The 21041-nt window shown below is 37.6% G+C and overlaps 4 protein-coding genes across 4 annotated transcripts in view; 1 reads left to right on the plus strand and 3 right to left on the minus strand.

Annotated features, from left to right (window-relative positions):
* LOC107702537 (uncharacterized) overlaps positions 1–4939 on the plus strand; it is a 20154-nt gene extending 15215 nt beyond the window's left edge. The window contains exons 14-21 of the mRNA XM_016504887.1: positions 476–555; positions 1005–1112; positions 1214–1294; positions 2133–2237; positions 3543–3664; positions 3744–3866; positions 4189–4237; positions 4355–4939. Of these exons, the coding sequence (XP_016360373.1) occupies positions 476–555; positions 1005–1112; positions 1214–1294; positions 2133–2237; positions 3543–3664; positions 3744–3866; positions 4189–4237; positions 4355–4417 (731 nt within the window). The 3' untranslated portion in view covers positions 4418–4939. The remainder of the gene's footprint in view (positions 1–475; positions 556–1004; positions 1113–1213; positions 1295–2132; positions 2238–3542; positions 3665–3743; positions 3867–4188; positions 4238–4354) is intronic.
* On the minus strand, positions 4520–8648 carry LOC107702539 (Smith-Magenis syndrome chromosomal region candidate gene 8-B protein homolog). The gene is given in 4 exon segments (XM_016504888.1): positions 4520–5396; positions 5794–5944; positions 6078–6888; positions 6890–8648. Coding segments are annotated over 4 exon segments (2886 nt in total). The 5' UTR covers positions 8396–8648; the 3' UTR covers positions 4520–4978.
* Positions 8649–10263: 1615 nt separating this feature from the next.
* On the minus strand, positions 10264–15788 carry LOC107702540 (mitochondrial dynamics protein MID51-like). The gene is made up of 5 exons (XM_016504889.1): positions 15646–15788; positions 14025–14175; positions 13679–13835; positions 13015–13340; positions 10264–12538 (listed from the first exon to the last, which is right to left on the minus strand). The coding sequence occupies exons 2-5, from the start codon at positions 14157–14159 to the stop codon at positions 11759–11761; spliced, it is 1398 nt and encodes a 465-aa protein (XP_016360375.1). The 5' UTR covers positions 14160–14175; positions 15646–15788; the 3' UTR covers positions 10264–11758.
* A 1466-nt stretch (positions 15789–17254) lies between these two features.
* LOC107702542 (RNA demethylase ALKBH5) overlaps positions 17255–21041 on the minus strand; it is a 6198-nt gene continuing 2411 nt past the window's right edge. Inside the window, exons 2-4 of the mRNA XM_016504890.1 lie at positions 19836–19916; positions 19625–19750; positions 17255–18272 (exon numbers count right to left, since the gene is read on the minus strand). Of these exons, the coding sequence (XP_016360376.1) occupies positions 18095–18272; positions 19625–19750; positions 19836–19916 (385 nt within the window). The 3' untranslated portion in view covers positions 17255–18094. The remainder of the gene's footprint in view (positions 18273–19624; positions 19751–19835; positions 19917–21041) is intronic.

A 21041-nucleotide genomic window follows, 5' to 3' on the forward strand; every position in this document is an offset into this window, starting at 1 on the left:
TGTATGTGTGTGTATATATATATATATATATATATATATATATATATATATATTAACTTTAAAAAACATCATCTTAATATTTTAGGGCTGTTATTTACAAAGTAGGAAAGCCAGAAAAACTTAAAGTTCTGCCATTTTTGTTAATATCAACACACATAAGGAAAAGCATGGCAATTCAATATAGAAATGCCATTTGACATGAACATACTTTTCTCTTTTTAAAGACAGAACATGTCTGGTTTTCCAGTCTTTCTTAATCCTATTCAATGAGGAAAATTAATTTATACATTTGCACACTCATTTCTCATATCAGCAGTAAGCGCAGAAAGAATTTCAATCAGTGGATTGAAAATTCTGCTGATTTGCAGCTTGACAGCTGCTGATCACATAACTTTCAGATGTAAGTGATTTTTATGAGCGGTATCATTCAGATGGAATGCTTAATATGTGATTTTTTTCTGTCCCTTCATTAAAGGTTCAAATTCATTCAAGATGATGGAGGTACTGAAGTTTGCACTCAGGGTTCTGGACTGTAACAGCATTGTTTTTGCTGATGTAGGTAAAATAGTATATAATGTTTTTTTTATGTAACTTAATATTTCATATGCAAATGCTCGGTTTACTTTTTTTTTTTTTGACACACCTGAATGAATTTAATACTTTTACCATTCCATTTTATTTATATTTATCGCTAGCTACCAAAATATACTTTGCATTTATTAACAAAAAATGTTTTGTCTCCATGTCAATTAGTGTATTTTGCTTTTTTTTCCCCCTTGCATACTGAATGTGCAGCAAACAGCTCAGGTCATTGTGATACAGCATCAAACACCAGTTAGACGCCACCTGTCATAAAAACATCAAAGTCATAATTTTTTCCCCCTTATTAACTCTTCATGTATGTAGGTTTAGTAGGCTTAATGCTCACTTTCAACTAGAGTGTGCAGTAAGTGCTCTTTTAAGGTCTGGCATCTTTTATAATGGATGTCTCTATATGTTTGTAGCCAGAAACGTGGGTTTATCTCCTCAGCGTTGTCGGTTCCAGTTTTACTACTCCAGATGGTATTCCTGTTGGTGCATTCTATGCCGAGCCTGACGTCACCTATCAAATGGTGAGGAGAGTGTTTATTTCGTGTCTGTCTGGATGGGGAGAGGGTTGGAAAACAATACGAGATGTTATGATGGAGACTGATAATTGTTTGTTTCTGCTCAGGGGACCAGAGACGCTGCCAGTGCAATTCTTGAGGAGCTGACGATGACTTCCCGTATACAGATCCCCAAAACCTTTGAAAGTGTGAGTTTTAATCAATGAATTCATTCTTTGCTATTTTTTATATTTTTTTTGTCTAAACCTTGGATTATTGGTTACTGGAATTTATGTAGGAAATGGCAATATCTATTAAGCAGCTTTTCTGATGCCGAATATTATTCCAGTATGTCTGTCTGTGTGTGTTGTATTTTATATATTACCATGTTCTTAGTTATTATTTTGGAATAAATGTAAAAAAGAGACTTCGCAACCTCATTTCAGAACATCATTGCATGTCATATATGTGACCCTGGACCACAAAACCAGTCTTAAGTCGCTGGGGTGTTTTTGTAGCAATAGCCAAAAGTACATTGTATGGGTCAAAAGTATTGATTTTTGATTGATCTTTTATGCCAAAAATCATTAGGATATTAAGTAAAGATCATGTTCCATGAAGATATTTTGTACATTTCCTACTGTAAAGATATTAGAACTTAATTTATGATTAGTAATATGCATTGCTAAGAACTTTATTTGGACAACTTTAAAGGCGATTTTCTCAATATTTAGATTTTTTTGCACCCTCAGATTCCAGATTTTCAAATAGTTGTATCTCGGTCAAATTTTGTCCTATCAATGGAAAGCTTATTTATTCAGCTTTCAGATGATGTTTAAATCTCAATTTCGAATAATTGACCCTTATGACTGGTTTTGTGGTCCAGGGTCACATATGTGTGTATGTGTGCATGTATATAATGATTGCAAATGAAATGCACAATTTTTTTTTATATGCCTGACATAGTTTAAATAATACTTTAGATAATATTCATAGTTTTTGGTTATTGGTGCAGCATGTAATGATCTTTTACTTTCTTCCCATTAGGGTTATCCTGACCAGGCTAGACTACTGTTGGCCACTCAGGCTTTGGTTCTGCGCATTTTCCACTCACAGCTCAGGCCCATCCTCAACGTCATCATATCTTTCAGGGTGCTTATTTTCTCTAGTTTTTAGTCAACACTGGTAGGGATGGGCATTTTTGGCAATTTCTTATTTCGATCATCAATAGGTTTCAAACATGATTAATCGGGGGGGGCGAGGCATGGCCGTAATGGAGATAATGAAAATATCTGAAGACCGTTATGAAAATGAATGTTAAAAATAAAATGATGACATGAAAACATGTCTATGAAGACATGAACACATGATTAGAACACTGTTAGATTATGATTGATGCAGCAATGTTATTAAAAAAATAAGCATCTAAAAAGGAATAGCTGCCTGAGGTGAAGCTGATTGACTTTATGCCAATAAACTGAAGCCCGTTCTATGACACATCCTATGATATTAATCAGATAACTTGGATACGTAACATAGACGTAACATTACAACTTGTATCTGCACAAAAGGATGCAAATGCCAGTGAAATATAAGTTATGCATTTATAGTGAGAGAGAAAAGAAACATTACAACTTGTATCTGCACAAAAGGATGCAAATGCCAGTGAAATATAAGTTATGCATTTATAGTGAGAGAGAAAAGAGACAAGGAAAGGAGACAGAATTTACTATAGATTTCACATCCTATAAAGTTCTCATTATAATGCTTATGGCATTAATGTTTATGGCAGATTTGTGCTACATTTTCATCTACATTATCAAGTGATTCCTGAAATCGCCTGCGTGTTTTCAAAGCTATATACGAAGTACAAAAACAATTTTAATTGAAGTATGCCTACTGTTGAACAAATGACAAAATAAGCACTGCTGCATTATTATAACATCAGTATTTAAAAAAAAAAAAGAAACATCTAAAAGGAATATGACCATCTCAAATATCGGGCATTGCATTTAAGCATGAAACTAAACACTGGTAATATGCAGCGCATTCAGCATGTTAATATCCCAATGCATCCATTAGATTCATCAGATATTTATGTAGCTAACCCAGACATCACTACGGGACTTCGAAGCCATGCTTCTCTCTCTTCCCACGTCTATATTTTGGACCGCATGCTGTGGCCAGCTAAACAATCAGAGCTCAGGGTGCCGCCAAAGGGTTGCTATAACCAAACCAATTTTTCCACGATCATCGTTTTCATGATCGGTCGTCGCTGTCACAGCTGAGTACTCAATCACTGTTGCACATCCCTAAACACAGGCAAGTTCAGACCTTCCATGTACAGCTAAAAATAAGAAATGCTGAAGTGTTAGTATTGTATCATCCCATGTTAAATTCAGTAGTCCTGATTTTGTGCAGGCTCTTTTGTGTAATTGTGTGTACATTTGCTTTTAGTTCAACCGCTGGGCGCTCCGTTGGTTCTTCTACAGTCTGCTGGTGAGGCCAGAAGTGCTGCACTACCTCCTTTGCTGTCTTCTGGAGGAACTGTCTGATGAGCGATACCAACTCCTACAGAGGTAAGGGTGTGTGCTCGCACACATTCACCAAAACGAAAACCTTCATGTTAAGCATGTACGTGCTTTATATCCACTTCAGAAAATGGACTGAAACCGAACATTCCCTAGTTGCGTACTTTCTCTGCATGTACTTCTGGGAAAACAGCGTTGTCCTGGACCTGAACACCTATCCTACCAATAGCCTGCTTGCCACTTGGAATGAGTAAGAAACAGCAGTACATCACTAGTCATATGTCATTCATGCTTTTTATTACATAATCATCTAGATATCCATGACATATTTCAGCACAGAGTGTTATAGATGCATGAATATTAAGAGGCGATTTCTAATGTAATGTTAGATTGCGCTGGATGTTTTGAATATTCCTGATTTACTTTGTCCAGAGGGAAATAAAAAGGAAGATTGGGGATAAAACAGGAATGCCACTATAAAACAATTTAGCAATTGGATCATTTGTTAAAATGAAGTACATATTATATGAAAATGAATGTCAACAATTTCCAAATGCACTCTTTGATTTCAGATCACACAACCCTTGGCAACTAAGCTTGAAACTGTATCTTGAATGCAATGTAAGAATCTTTTCCCATTAATTCATGTCTTGGTTTAATGTAAACTTACAAAGATATATTTGGTTAAATCTCAATATATCTTGTTTTTAATGTGAGCTACCTTTCTCTAACTTGCAGGTGGCCAAACTTACTCCAGAAAAACGTAAAATCCTGCATCTAATCCAGCAGCAAGGAAAATAAGTCTGACCAGCATCCTGTTTTAAAAACAAATTGTTTTAATGTACATACAGAGTGGATTTAATGTTTTCAAAGATTATAAGTGTCAGATCAGATTTTTTCCCCCCCTATTGTCCAGACGTTTGTTTTCCTCGTCTGGGAATTTACCAGCATTTTGCAACATTATGCGCAGTTACAGGACTATGATCAATATCTGGAGGATGTTAAATACAGTTATATTCAGCAACAGAACAATATACAATTCTTTGAACATCAGCCGTAATGTAAATGACAAAGTTTCAAATGCAACACTGATATGAAGCGGTTCAATTTTGCTTTGTTGTAGATCATTTAAGATTGTAAACTGATATTTCTCTGGAATCTTTGCACGAGATTAGACCACAGTATTACTGTAATTATTCACTTCAACTTCCTTTGTCAACAAAATATCAAAGCATGCAGAAAGTGTAAATATACGGTTATTGCTGGGCAAAAGCAAATTTTCATTTGAAGGCAATAAAATCTATGCATAACTACGGTACAGTACACAAATTGTTGGCAAATGTACATTTGTAAATGACACTTTCAGAGTTTGAAAACAGAGTTTGTGGTGTAGCTGAATCTGAGGAGATTGGGTGGAACCTCCATGAAGTGCATTTTGATGAGTTCAGATAAATAGTTGAGGATTTTCTTATCATCTCTGTGAAATTCAGAATGAAAACACTGTGTCCATGTACTTTCCCGAGGCCTTCTAGGTGTATGGCAACCATGTGAAAATGTTAAAAGGAATGATCTGGTGACGAGCTTGCTTTGCACACTTTGAGCAAACATGAAGTAGGTGTTTCCACGTTTAAAGTGGCTCCTTGGTTCCACCAGCAGGTTGATAAGAGTACCGCTGTAGGCAGGGCAGTGCAGTGTCTTTTGATCCACATCTAGGATGCTGAGGTATCGGCAATAATGGCCCAGGCAGTGATGCAAATTTGTGCGAGTCAAACAGCACATCCTGAGTAAATATATAAAAAAAAAAACTTAAATTTAAATTTTTGGGTGAACTATCCCTTTAAGTTTTCTAAAACTCATGGTTTACTACAGTCTCCAGACACCAATATTTTAATGATTCAGAAAAGATAAATCACTATCTGGCTGACTAAGATTTCAGGTATGGCAGTAAAGGTTAAGATCATGATTTATTAGTATTACAGCCAATAATGGGGACTGTTTGTTTGCTTTTGTGATTTGAAGGAGTGTTTTGAACCGGAAACAGTGATGTAACATCAGACTTAACCGGATACCTTTCTGCAGAGCTTACCCACAATAAATTTGTATGAGCTAATCAAGATATTTTGGTTCCCTTTAAAAACAGGCAGTCAAACAAGATTAAGATGCATAGTAAATGTTACCTGTTAAAGCCGATAAGTTTACAGTTCAGCAGGTCAGTAAGCTGCAGTGGCGTTGACGTCCAAGGTTGAATGCTGTCTCTGTATCCACTCAGATGTGGCATGTACACAGACAGTGCTGTAACCAGTCGCCTCACTGCAGCCTCCTCGCTGCCTAGTACTACCAATGTTTGGCCACTCAGAAGGCTGAACACTGCATGGACTGCAAAGGGAAACTCGCAAGAATTGCAACGCTGCTCGTCCTACTCTGCCCCGTCTCCGTCTGGTCCCACCTTGTCCCTCGCTGCCTAGTACTACCAATGTTTGGCCACTCAGAAGGCTGAACACTGCATGGACTGCAAAGGGAAACTGTCGCAAGAATTGCAACGCTGCTCGTCCTACTCTGCCCCGTCTCCGTCTGGTCCCACCTTGTCTTTTATTCCTGGGAAGACAAGCAGAGAAAGTGCATTCGGAGGTTGTAGAAGCAGTGGTGCTCCGATAGCTGAAGCAGTCTGAGAAATCATCAGATACTATCCGGCAGGGCTCATCTAACAATGAGAGAGGAATTAATTCTGATGCATGACAAGTATCTTGAGAGCTTGACCCACCCAAGGTCAAAGTCATAGGACAATCAGGTGGGGTTAAGGTGACAGCAGGATAAAAATCTTGTGGCTCCTCCATACAGGCCCCTCCATGATCTTTAGGGACTTTGTTTCCCACACCGTAAACACACTCAACTTGTTTGTCCTCTTGGTTTTGAGACATGTCTTTCTCAGCAGTCTCTTGATCTGGGCTTTCCTCATCAATTGCACAAGGGTATGAAGCACGCAGTTCTTCAGGTAGGATGGATTCTGTTGTGCTAAGCACCTCAATGCTGTCTTCACTGCAAGTCCGTCTGGTAGGTACCCTTCCTTGCCTTAGACCCTCCAGTGCAGCTGTAGTGGACAAAGGTGGAGGTCTTTGCAGTGCTGTATCCAATGGGATATTTGAACCCTGGGATCTGAAGGACTTCTCTGTCCCTAAGACCTCAATACTATCTCCACTACTAATACTGGTCTTCATCAAAGTTGAAACACAGTCCACATTTTCTAGGCAATCCGAAGTTGAAACAACCCCCCCCATTTTCCATTTCAGTCTCTACTAAGGAGGTGTCGGATGTAAGGCGTAGGTTATCCTCGGAAGGGGTATTTAAAGAGCTGGGTACAACTGGAAATTGACTAGGTCCACCCAACTCTAGTTTGATTGGCACCATTTCAACACAGGAGACATATGACTCGAGACTGGCAGTTTCACTTAGAATTGAAGGTGCAGGAAGAAATGAGGGTTGTCGGACTGAATGTTGACTGGCTATTCCAATCTGTAATCCTGCTTCCTCTTCCAAGTCACATGGATCCTCAAATAAGAAATTGGTAGATTTGAGGTTGCGAAGATGATTACGGCAGAGTTGTTGTGAGTAGAGATGGCAGGCATCTCCTCTGAATGTCCTCTCAATGGAGTACAGTTGCTGTAGCGCCTGATGGTGGAAGTAGTCATCACACAACTCCTCGAGAGTTTTAAGACGCTTGTCAAATCGGCAAGATGAAGTAGAGTTAATCAGCTGCAGAGAATGTGAGGGTGTGTTTGTGCAAGAAAAAACATTATATTCTAGCATTGGCCCAGCAAGCTGACCATGCCTTAAATCATCCAGGTCGAACTCGAAAGAATGAGGGAGGTCATCTGGTTCATAAGGAGAGTATTCAGAGTCTCTAAGCTTCCTGGTTGGGTAGTAGGAGACCTGTTTTAGAAGGCTTTTGTATTCCTGAATGGATTTTTCTACAAAGGCCAGTTCCTCACCTTTATTAGCCAATGGCATTGGGCAAGATCCTTTATCCTGCTTGCCCTTCCTTCGCTCTCCAAATCGTTCATCTCTATCATGTGTAATACATGACCTATTCCGTTTTTCACACTCTACTTCTGCCTTTCTTGAAAAAGATACATTATTTAACTCTCTTTCTATTTCTCTGAATAACATGACTCTGGTATACTCCAAATCTCTCAGTTTTATCTCCAGTTCATTTGCAAAGTTCTTCCTGTTCCCTGTTTTTAGACATTCAGAGACTTTGGAGAACTCTGCGGAAAGCTGCTGAAATTGCTGTATAATTTTATTCTCATCAGACGACACATAGGCAAGGCAGAGAGGTCGCACAAACCCTTGAGCCTCCAAGTCATAGAGCGTAAGGTGGTGCACATATGCAAATACTCCTTCTCCAGAATCCCCTAAAACTACTTTTGAGTCTTCTACAAAGTTCAGTTTCAAAGAGCCGCAAACTGCCAGGCTGGTGAGCGAGGTCTGATAGTCCACTGACATGATCCGAAGGGAGAAGTGGTTCAAATCAAACGTTCCACAAGCCTTGGTTTCAGGAGGAACTGTAAGCAAAGGCTGCGGCCCAACTTGCTCTGAAAACTCTGATAAAAGGATAAAGTCCTTCTTAAAATTAGCACCAGACATTGTGGACCATGGGGTGGTGTTCCCAGTGTAGGGATATATGGGAACAGACAGTTCCTCAGGAAGTGCTGAGGGGTCTTTGGCTATTTCACTGAAATATGTTTCTTTAGTGAAAGCCACCAAGTCTGGAGAGCTAATCATGGTGGTAAAAAGTATTAAACAAACCAACAAACAAACCGAACAGGGGTGTAAGAAGTATTGTGAAATTATACTAGTTAAAGGACTGTGTCAAAATGTTTCCACATTATGAGTTCCACAATGTCTTCAGTAAGTCTGTTGATGCCACAAATGAAACCTATATCCTATTACCTTAAATTGTTCAACTTCATTCATTCAGCAACATCTGATTTTATTGTTTATAGTTATAGATTTGGTAATCTACCCTATTTACGTTCAAGATACATTTGTCAATTTTTCACATAAAAAAAAGATCTGCTGAAATCTCTTCACAAGGACAGATGGACCAATGTGGCCAGCTAAATGGATTTCACTGGCTGTTTCAAATAAAATGTAAATAAAAACTGCAGGACACCCATTTGACTGGTTTGTTACTCTACTATACAAACAATAAAACAAGTTTTTTTTTTCTTCTTTTACTTATGTACTTTGTACACTTGTAAAAAGGCTTATTTCTTTATTTGTGAAAATGTAATTAAGAGTACAAGAATTAAGCTTTATTAGTACTAATTCCACAAAATAATACTTAAATAACGAAACTTATGACTCACATACTTTACACCCCTGAAGCCACATCTTCACATTGCTGTCAAAATAGCTGACTTAATCCAGTGCAGGAGGTCTAGTTTTACTACGCATTTACAAGGACTAGTAAAATGTGATCAATCGACGCATGAAAAGAGAATTACAACTACTTAAAAACCATAACAAGCATGAAGTGATCCAGTTCACACCGATTTATAAATGATATGCCTGACGCACCATACAGACCATGACATAAACGCAATGTCATGAAAACTGACTAGTCAGTTCAGAGTAATATACGTATAAATGAACTTGCCGGTGTTTGCTGGTACAGCAATTTAAACCAATACTCGTTTTCTCTTTTCTAAAAGTAAGCTGAACTCGATGTTTAGACGTAAACAAACATTAAAGCGCTTTCCGGAGAGCAGTAACAGAAACAGCGTTTGCCATAGCTAGCCATGTGACACCTCTGGTTGGGGGAGTGATCATAACCAGCTCAATTTCGACTTGTTTCCGCCTCAAACCAATTCCTCAAAATAAGCGTGGGAAAAGGGATATGCGCACGAGCGTTATTGCATATTTGATCTCTCATAAATGTCAACAGTCATGCCAATATTATTGGCATTTTCCTTAACACACCGATAAGAATTCAATAGGCTATATTTATTTTAGTAAACAAACTTGATTTTAACCAGCCAATCTTTTTACTAACAAAGACTTAGTAAAATTCTATAACTAAAACACTGTCACAGTGTAACATAAACAAACTTGATTTTAACCAGCCAATCTTTTTACTAACAAACACTTAGTAAAATTCTATAACTAAAACACTGTCACAGTGTAACATATTTTTAGAACAGGAACTCTATAAAGATCTCTATAAAGTAAAGCTTTTTTTTTTTTTTACTTTATTTTGACATTAAAAATCCCCTTTTCTTTGGGTCATTCCATAAATGTAAAAGACCCAAAGGATTATTAGATGCCCATTTTTAGTTCTGCCAAATTATTTTTACATGACTAATTGCATTTCTATAAAGTGACATGTTAACTACTGGTTTACACCCAGCAGTTCTGCCTTATCTTTTTTTTTATTTGACCTCTCATAAACCATGACTTGTGTTTATTGTATTTTCACATGATAGCAACCAAATAAAAACTGAAAGAGGAACTATCCTAGCCTACAAAAACACTGATAAATAGGCGTGTAATCCATATACTAATTGACATGACAAGCACAAGTAGGCCTAACACCACAAACAACTGTGAAAATTGTGAACAATCTCTTTATTTAGACACGCATCCCAGTAGCAAACAATAATTCATTTAAGATAATTACTTGACTTAAAGAAGGATATCAGTACATTCATTTCTTACCAATGAAGTGTACAGTTTGTACAGCGGGACATTCTTCTTTTGATCCATAAACAAAAACAAAAAATCATGTTCTCTTCAGTTAGGCGCAGTAAATAAAGATGAAACAAACCCACAAATTAATGATTTCTGTTATCACTCTATACTTAACACTGGCTTAATATTATAATTTAAAACACATTTGATTCATCTAATTTCTGTAGTAAATGCTGTATTAAACTAATTTCAGGGCTCTGCATAGGTCATTACACAACTGCAATGTTTTCATTGGAAAGATAGTTTACAGGGATTTAAAATAACCTAAAAATAACCATTAGGGAATGTTCTGTATAAGTTATTTTTAGGTCATAAAAAATACCCATCCTGCAATGTTCAGGGAACGTTATATGATTGCAAAATAATAACCTAAAAATAACCATTAGAGAGAACGTTCTGTATAAGTTATTTTTAGGTTATTAAATAATAACCACCCTGCAACATTCTGGGAACATTATTTTATGGTTGCAAAAATTAAAACCTAAAAAGAACGTTCCTTTCTTGGTTCTCAAAAAAATAAAAAATAAATAAATATCCAAACGGGAACCAAAAACTAACATAACGTTCTGTGTTTGCTAGGATGTAACCCTGTCAGCAGTGTAGGATCGGCATGAAGTTTGATCCTACCAATATTTTTGTTTCTGCTATTTATTTTTTAACCAAACTTGTTTGCAAGTTATAATAAGATGTATAAAGGGAAACCTGCTTTTACATATTAACTTTTAGTTTAATTGTTTCTGTCTTTTCATAGCCATTTATGCTAGTACTGACAAAAGTATGTGGGTAAGTAGGAAAACAACGCTTATAAAGGTTTAGACAACCCTCAACGCACATTTTTCCCCAAACACACTCAGTAATTTTGCTACATTGTAAGCTAGAATAACTGACCAAAAAAAAAAAAAGTATATAAAAATATTCTCAACAAAGGCATTGCATTACTGCTTTATTGTCTTAATATTAAGTATTTGCTTCTTCAAAGTCAACACCGCTTCGCATTGTCTGTGATTACTGCCATTGCTCCAAAAAGCAAAATAGTAAAACATGGTCAACGCAGAGCTCAGAACAGGTTATCAACAAAAGAAAATCCATCTTAAGTCACAGACAAATGGTCTGAACCATGAAAGCGTTTTCTCACTTCTTTAAAATCTACATCCAAGCAGAGTGTCTGTCTAGGTAAGTGATGCATAGTTAAATGGAGCCAATGTCACTTCAAAATCCCCTTTCAAGGAGTAGGTAAGTGGAAATACACATAAGGGGACCATGAATAGACACCTTATAGAAATGATATGTAATTTTACATTCATTGTTTAAAGGTGCATTAATGCCAGTTGCCATAGAGAGTTGTTTTGATAAAAGTACTATTCTGTGCGTAGAAGGAGTAGGAGGGGGAGTGAATCAGATCAGTAGAATCTCAGGTTCAGTTACAGCACAGTACAGCATGAAGCCCATCTCATCAATGTCGTCCTCAGTAAAACCCTGAAACAGATTCACATTAGGTTTGAAGTAACTAGGCAAGATTCCAGTTTCCAAATATCCGATTAGCTCAGTGATCGCCTGCTGGAACCTATCAGCAAATGCTGATTCCGTCCAATCTGTTTCATTTTCACTCATGTGTAGAATGACGTTGCTAAGATGGCTGCCGTTGAGCTTGCGTAGTGAAGGGCAGTTGCAGCACACCGCCTTTAGTGTTTTCAGGCACTTTCTTCTGACCCCCGAGTCTGCTTTGTCAAGCTCTGCTAGTCTAGCTGTTTCGCTAGTGTATAGGCTCTGGTACCAGACGTAGTCGAATGACCCAGTGATCTCTCGTTGCGCCGTAAGCGTCATCTCACCAAGGCGCACTGTTGGCAACACTGTTATATAGAAGCGTTCTCCACTGTCATAACTGCTTTGCGTTAACCCTCGAATTTCCAGTTTGAGCTCAGGAGACCCAAGCACCGGTCGCACCTCACACTCCAGGGTTCCGGTCAGCGATGGCCAGTTAATTGATTCCATCACTGTCTTGCCTAGTTGCTCGGAAACAAGCCGCGACGACAAGTATCCACCCAGCAAATGTCGATCCCAGTAGCTCCGCCCCCTCGGGAAGTACTCAAGGTTTTCACGGCGCACCATGCAGTACTGAGGGTGACCCAAAAATGTGTCCTCTCCAGCAATAGGCATCCACAGACTGGACTCCAACTGTATGAAACACATTTGGAACAAATTTAAATACAATTTCAGGGCCAAGCACATGGCCATTGTCAGGTCAATACCTAAGATCAAAGATCCAACTGCTAAGATTGGAAGGCTTTTCTTAATGTCATCTTAACTAAATATTTTAAAAAGAAAATAGTTTTTTTTTATATATTGTTGATTATATTATATTATATTATATTATATTATAAAGGGATGTCCCAATCAGTTTTTTTGTGCCTCCGATCTGATCCAAGTCATTGAATATTGAGTATCGGCAGATACTGAGTCCCAATCCGATACTTGTATATTGTATATTCCTAGTGTTTGGTGTACAAATCAAGTACATTAAAGTTATTAAAATTTCAATCCAATGTACACAGAGTTGTGCAAAGAGTAAAAGTATCTTTGAGATATATGAGATGGCAACTTTTTTTTTTACACCTGCAAGTAAACAAGTGGTCCACATAGAATCTTGATACCTGTAGGGGCACGATCAAGCAAGCATGGTCGGCTTTAACCACTTGCAGGTTGTCAAGCAATGACCCCGCCAGCATCATGTCTCCCAGTGGCATGCTTGGGTGTTTGGAGTGCAGGAAGGCCTGGATCTCTGTGGCTATATCTAACGCTCTCTGCTGTGCGACAGACACCTCCTCTGCTGACAGACACACGCGTGTTCTGTAGTACTGCTGCAGACGGTCCACAAACGTCATCACACACAGATCCATGCGTTTCCGTCGCTGAGGTGGGTCAGCGTCACAGCGCTGGGGCTCAGGTGAGGGCAGGGGAATGGGTTGGGACAGCTCCGCTAAACACAGAAAAAAGGGATTCTACTTAAAAACAGCATTCACAACCCATTTTAGTTCCATAACATGATATATTTTTTAGTGACGCAGATGTTCAGTAACATTAATGCGTAAATAAAGACCATTAAGACATTAACAAAGTCTTAATAAAGACATTAACCAGTTTGAAAAGTGGAATTAATACATTTAGATGAAAGATTACAAAGTTGTTGTTTTTTTGCACTAGCATGCATAGATGAATTGTGCAGAATAAGACCCTAAATATGGTTAGTTTTGATTTCTTGTTGTCTTTTAGCAACAAGTCTTCTAAATAAAGGTAAGTATGTTCCCAAGTATTTACCTTTCTTGGTTGCGGCAGCAATCTGTTTTATGACCACTCCTTCTATACCCTTGTGCAGCAATTTGGGGGAGGCACTAACCAAGCTTAACTCCTCCCAGCTGTCCGTCATCTTCTTTTCAGGCTTCTCATCAGGAGGCCTACCAGCACGTTCTATCAGCTATGACATCACAGGAAGAGGAGGAGGAGACAAAAAATTAATAAATAGTGCAACAGTCAGGTTCTAGAAGTAAAAAAAAGACCTACTGTGAGCTACAAGCTTTTTAAATTAATGGTATATGCACTCTATAAACAATATAGTATTTGACCAATCAGGACTATGTAGTAAGCAAAAATAATGAATAATCACCCGTTTCACAGCTAATGTGGCAATGCCCAGCACCGCAGCTCCGCCGACCCCCAGCACCAGCCGGGCATTGGACAACAGGAAGTCAATGACAACAGCAATCCCATCTTCTCCTCGCCTTTTACCATAATAATACATCACGTCCTCTGTGAGACTGTTTGAAAATGTCAGTAGAGACTTACATGACCATTTGATGTCACATGCACTTCCTCACATATCAGGGTACCTCAATGGTTTTTAGACATCTATCATGATATATTCTGGGCTGGATTATCCAATGGGCATTATGGGCATAGGCCCAGGGGCCCATGCGTACTTGGGGCCCAAGCAAGGGGAAGAAAACAATTTCAAAGTGTCTATTTACACGAAGCGTCTACCTTATTGGCAGAGGCTATTTACACCAGTTCCGCCCACCAATGTCTGGTTGATATAAACAACAGAGGTGTTTCCAACAAATAGTACCATATAATTCAAGACCTTGATTGTGTGTGTGTCTAGAAGCTTTTTTTTTAGACTTTTTTTTTTTAATTATTTATATTTTTCGATAAATGACTAAATGTGTGTGTGTGGTGTGGGGGGCTTTACAAGACATTGTGCCCAGGGGCGTCTGAATTCTTAATCCGGGCCTGGATATATTCATGGTACTAAGAATACCACTGACCTTTTGTGTACCATAAATAGTAATCATTCAGTATCACAGTACTATACATTAAAGTGTTATTATTGATTTAACCATCCGATACCATTACGTACCAAAGTACCATCACAGTACTCAGTACTATAAAGGTTAAGACACACAGTGGTCATGTGTGATACATGACAGACCAGGCGACAGAAGCCTCACCTGCCACTCTCTCTTTCTCTCTGTGGATCAGAAATAGCCTTGGATCTTCATGAACTCAGACTGGGAAGGGGGGTTTTACCAGGTCTACATTTAGACCCATGTGGTACAGTAACTCTCCACTTATTCATATGATAATTTTGTGATCCTGACTTAAGAGTTCAGTCTCCATCTGTGATCTACAGATCACACTAGTAAGACATGGGTGAATATCTCATGGATACCTTTTAGCCTTAATATTTTTATTCCAAATGGATTTACAGATTTACATGCTTGCCAAGAACTACATTCCAAAGGTATTTTCCAAAAAGTAACAGAATGTTCTTGGCCAGATCGCAGACAAATGAAAACAAAACAAATTCTACATTCTTTCATTATGGTTATTGGGTAAAACCAACTGAGTTAGTACACATTAAATGACACGAGGCCTGCATATAGACGGACTTTAAAATCCAGATAACATTAATTGTGTTTTCAGATAAGACAGTGTGCAAAACAACTTGACACTACCAGTGGTTTAAATCTTTCACGTTTACAGACTTGCTGTTTTCCTTGCTAAATACTATATTAAATCACGCATAACTATACTCGAATACTTGTTTTCAGTTGTTCAAAATGGTTGAGAATCAAACTACACTGAATCAAACAATAGTGTTTCGCTGTGTTATTCGCGTTTGCTAACATCACCAGCTGCCGAATGCAGAAAACTAACACGCTTGGTGATATTAAACAATCAACAGTTTATAAGCACCGCTTTTAAGCACCGTTAAACCGCTAACTTACCTTTATATGGGAGTGTCAATTCAGAGCCATTAGAGTATCAAATTCAGTAGTTTTGTCTAGCACGTACTTGCCCTCTCACTAAACAAACACCTCATACGTCACTATCCAGCGGATTGACGTGCATATGGACCAATGAGATGACAGCATCAATAGACGTCAGAGCTTCACAGTGAAGAAGCGTTGCTTTATTTCTATGGAATTTCTATACACGGACAAAAAGGAAAAAAATACAGTTATTCATGTTAACAGGGCGGCTCCACATTATATATATATTTTTTTTTTATTTCATAAATTATTTTAAATGCTTTTTATGTCAATTCAAACATTTTTTATTTTGACATCAATGGTATCGTTTCGTATTATTTTAATTTTCTTATTGTGACATTTTTTTTTTTATTCATTGCTTGTGTAATTTATGGCAAATTTTTCTTGAAAATATTATAATGAAGTTGCCTTTACATTTGTATGGCGAATCGAAGAACTCCAGATTAAATAATTACTTTGTACATTAGTATTTAGTTGTACTTTGTGCTGTTAAATTAATTTAAAACATACTCCATATTATCCAGTTTATTTAATGTTATATTTTTTATATTTTTATTACTGATTCAATTTATTCATTTATAACCTAGATTATATATAATTTATTAAAATTATAATTTAATTTCGATTTCTTTGGCTATACATTTGGTGCGGTTTTATCACCCCTCTATAAACTGAAAACAGTAATATGTCTTCCCCAAGAACCATATGTAAAACAATTACATTAACACTAGCCACAAGCAACATAGTAATCAACCCAATATGTTTTTCTATGAAAAATTGGAAAGTTCTCTCATACCAGTGGACGGTCACGCACTCTTTCCACTTACAAACAGCACTTGAAAGTATCCTGTGGGACATTTATTGGGTAAACAGTGAGTACACTGAAGTAAATAGTTTATCCAACAATTCAAGATGACATAGTGGCACAGAGATCCAGCCACACTAAATATTTACATTTTTATTTAGGAATAAAACAGTGCATAGTTTAAATTATAAATATCAAGACTTGGAGCAAAAATTTAAACTTTATGTTAAACTAACTGGACAGAAAATGATTTACCTATTCCATATAGATGGACACTGCAAATTGAACAAAAAAAAACCTTTCTTACAAATACAAAACTAAAGAAGTTTTAGGGAATATTGGGTGAGATTGTTTTTGGTATTTAAAAGTTAGCTACAAAATACAACAGACATGAATGGAGAATGAACAGAGAATCTTTCAAGAACACACTGAACATCTCCCTTTAATCTTTTATGCAGTCTTATCTGCTCCATTTGTTTTCAACCTTTAAACAGAAATAGTCTCATCTGTCAGCCTCTTAAATACAAAGTATATATAGAGTCTCATGAAGTCAAATGCACTTTTCTATTGAACACCTGCAATGGGACAGACACTTTATCATCTTTCTTCTACATTTTTATCTCCCATTCATTCTCAGAAACAAACAGTATGAATATAATAAATAAAACTGTTGCCATTATGACAATCTTATACAGGTCTCGAATGACAGCTGTAATGTTGACATTAATGAATTCTTTCCTTCAGAAATTAAGAGATCAAACAAATAACCATGCTTGTCAATCAGAACTTGTTATAATGGCAATACCACTCTTAAACGGGGACAAAAGAGAAAAGAAAAAAAAGCATTGAGAACAGAAAGAACAGCATTCAAATGAAGACTATTTAACTTTTTCATCCCGTTTTTAGAAACATGGGAAACTAATATTGTGCATGTCAAGCATATCAAAGATGATTCTAGGCCTTAGATTTGATCTTGTCTTTGTTAGTAAAGTCACTGTGCATAGGCAAATCAACCGACAAGCCACTGCATGCAAATAAAAGACATTTTATCATCATACCATTAAAGTCAGTCTATCTGCATGAAAAAATTAATTTGATACATTTTTTCCTTCTCACTTTTTGTGACTTTTAAGATTTTGCAAAAATTAAAAGTAGCTTGATTGCCTGTTCTAAGCTACCGTTTCAAAATGTATCCAGCAAATCTGTTTACATGTTCAAAGGAGCAGTTCTCAAAAACCTATCTTCGAAAAAATTGACCAGTACACATTTTTATTTGATATTGTTATGTGCATGAGCTGTATGCATGACACTGGCACATGAAGTTAACTGGGCTGCGAACGGATGAATTATGATTGAATTCCACTAGTCAGCATAGATGTCGTTTTTTATTCCATACATTTCCTTTAAACACACAGAACAAAATATAGTGGATCTTAAAGTATAATTTTTGATATGTCTGAATAGATAGATAAAGCCTCTTAATAAGTAAAGCAGCCACTGTCTAATGTCCTTGAATCCATCCACTCCGGAAGCTTCTCTTTTACTGAGTCACTCTGTTGGCTTCCCATCCCCTCGAGCAAATGTAAAGGCGTCTGCGTCTCAGTGACGTCTCATTTTGACTCGTCGTGTGGGTGCATGATCATGTGTGTAGCGTGAGCCCAGCTCTCTCTCGTCAGCTCTCCTCCACGAGTTCTCTGAACTGCCGTCGCCGTGACGTCTCTGTCGGGAGGAGAGGGAACGCCTCTGCAGCTCTTTGTCCATCTCTAAAATACGAGGCCTGTGTAAGGGAAAAGAGCAAAATGCTTTTAGCAAATTGTATGTGTGGACTGCAACCACTTTGTGAGTCTTAAAGGATCAGTTCATGCAGAAATGGAAATTCTGTCATCATTTGCTCACCCTCGTGTCATTCCAAACATGTATGAGGTTACTTTTTTTCCATGGAATACTAAAGGAATCTTTAATGCAGCTCTATTTTCAATGACAGTTCATAGTGACCCCAGCATAAAGGTTTGGAACAACATGAGGATGAATAAATAATGACAGCATTTTTGGCTAAACTATTCCTTTAAAGTGTACTTTTATGTTCTGCTGACTGATATGACAGCACTCTTGTTGCAGAAATACCCTACACTACCAATCCAAAAATATGGGTGGCGGAAGATGTTTTAATGTTTCTTAAAAAAAGTCTCGTTGTGCTTGCCAAGTCTGCATTCATTTAATCAAAAATACAAAAAAAAACATAATATTATTACAATTTAAAATAACTGTTCTATTTAAACATTTTAAAATGCAGCCATTACTCCAATCTTCAGTGTCGCATGATGAAAAAACTGTTGTGCTGCTTAATATTTTTATGTAAACTGTGGTTGATTTCCCCCCAAAATTCTTTGATAAATAGAAAGTTAAAAAGAACAGTATTTATTTGAAAATATTTACTGTAACTGTTGATCAATTTAATGCATTCTTGCTGGATTAAAGTATTAATTTGAAAAACAACAACAACAAAAAAACAAATAAGTAAATAAATAAATACTAACTCTTACTGACCTTAAACTTTTGAACAGAAGTGTATGATTCAATTACTTTGCAGCGAAAGGTGTCAGATAATAGGGTTAATAAAATAGTACAATGACTGAGTAGAATTCAGCCGGTCATGTGATCTCAAGACGGCAGCCACAATTAGGGTCCACTCTTAAGCAGAACAAAACCGCTTTTGTTTTTTGTTACACAGAGCCGTTGTTCACTGACGAGCTGCGCAAAACCACGTCCATATTCGCACGATTTTTTGCGCTGCTCGTCAGTGAACAACGGCTCTGTGTAGTTAATGCTGCTCAATGTGAAAGCCCGCAGGTGATGGAGATTTACCGCTGATTACAGAACCGGCTTTCTGACAAGATGCGCGTTAAATATCGCATGCGATTTATCGTGCAGCCCTACCTTTAATATAAAGTAGGTTTTTCTATTTTAGGAATGGAAAACAAGCCACACTGTTTTTGGTAGCTTTCATGTCTATCCGAGTGAAACGGATTATCAAAAAAGAAAACTAAAATGTAGGTGGACTATGTGAACTATTAGTTGTTGATATGATGGAGACAGATCTGAATGTGGTATGAAAGACTTGGCAAGTACCTGTGTGCAGCATCTGGGTCAGCCTTGCGGTGTGAGCGTTTGGCTTTGAGTATGTGTCGTCTCTCAGAAGAGTGGATGGAAGGGCACAGTGAGCTGGAGCTCAAGCGAGGGGCATCCAGCCTTGTTCTACAGCAAAACACGAGCAGATATCAGAGCAGTGTCCACCCCCACACATGCTTCCAGATCTTAGCTCAAAACCGGAGCAACTCACTTTCTCAGAATGATGACAGCTCTCCTCTCCTTGATGTCCTGTGGGCGGATGCAGTGTGTGATGTCATCGGCTGCATAGCCACTAAAACCAATCAACACAATAAGCATGAGCTCAGTATTTTACTACATTTTAGCACAATTACAAAAGTACAAAATAATATGTTTTTAGGACATAGTACATAATGAAAAGCTAATAATTAATAAAAAAAAAATATATACTTATTAAAAAGGATCAAAAATATTTTACTTGTGTTCCAGCATGTCATGTTACAATGAACTAACACCACAGGACAGTAAACATGCAAATGTGTTATTAAAATATTAATTTAAAATCTTGGGGTACTTCAAGTAAATATTTTAGGTAAAGGGGCTTCAGCTGACAATAAAATTAAATAAATAAATAATAAATTGGGAGTTCCTACATGTATTTACCAGAATGGCAACACCCTTACAAAAAATATTGTGTCAGTATCATGGTACAGTGATGGTAATGGTACAACATTTTGAAATATACCATGGTACTGAAATTTAAAGGGGTCATATGATGCGATTTAAATTTTTCCTTTCTCTTTGGAGTGTTACAAGCTCTTGGTGCATAAAGAAGATCTGTAAAGTTGCAAAGACTAAAGTCTCAAATCCAAAGAGATATTCTTTATAAAAGTTAAGTCAGCCACGCCTACCTAAAACAGCTCATCCTAACACGCCCCCACATATCTACGTCATGATGTGGGAAGATATGCATAACGCCACCCAAATCTTCACGCAAAGAAAGAAGGCGTAACTTTTATTCTCGCTGTAGTATTGTTGTTGCCGCCGCTGCCATGTCGTGAAGGCGCTGTGTGTTTCGTTGTGAAAGCGAAACTACTTTGTTTGGCCTTCCAAAAGAGGACGATATCCGCTTCGTCATGCCTAGAGCTGATCCGTGCTGGTCGCTGGGGAAATACATCAACTTCGCGCTGTGGATCGCCGGATCGGCTTTCACCGTGGACGAAGCGGAGTCCAGCCCGGGGTCGTCACATGTGGTTGCCGCAAGCTGGCCGGACGCTCCTTCGTGAATCCGCGCCGTTCTCAAGATGGCCTCCGCTCACTCAAGGCCGCGGTGTGTGACGCTGGTTCGTTGTGAAAGCGAAACTACTTTGTTTGGTCTTCCAAAAATGGACACGACTAGAAATCAGTGGTTAAGTTGTATTTACAACACTGTTCCAGA

This window comes from Sinocyclocheilus anshuiensis, unplaced genomic scaffold (assembly GCF_001515605.1).
Source record: "Sinocyclocheilus anshuiensis isolate Anshui unplaced genomic scaffold, SAMN03320099.WGS_v1.1 scaffold218, whole genome shotgun sequence".
Lineage (NCBI taxonomy): Eukaryota > Metazoa > Chordata > Actinopteri > Cypriniformes > Cyprinidae > Sinocyclocheilus > Sinocyclocheilus anshuiensis.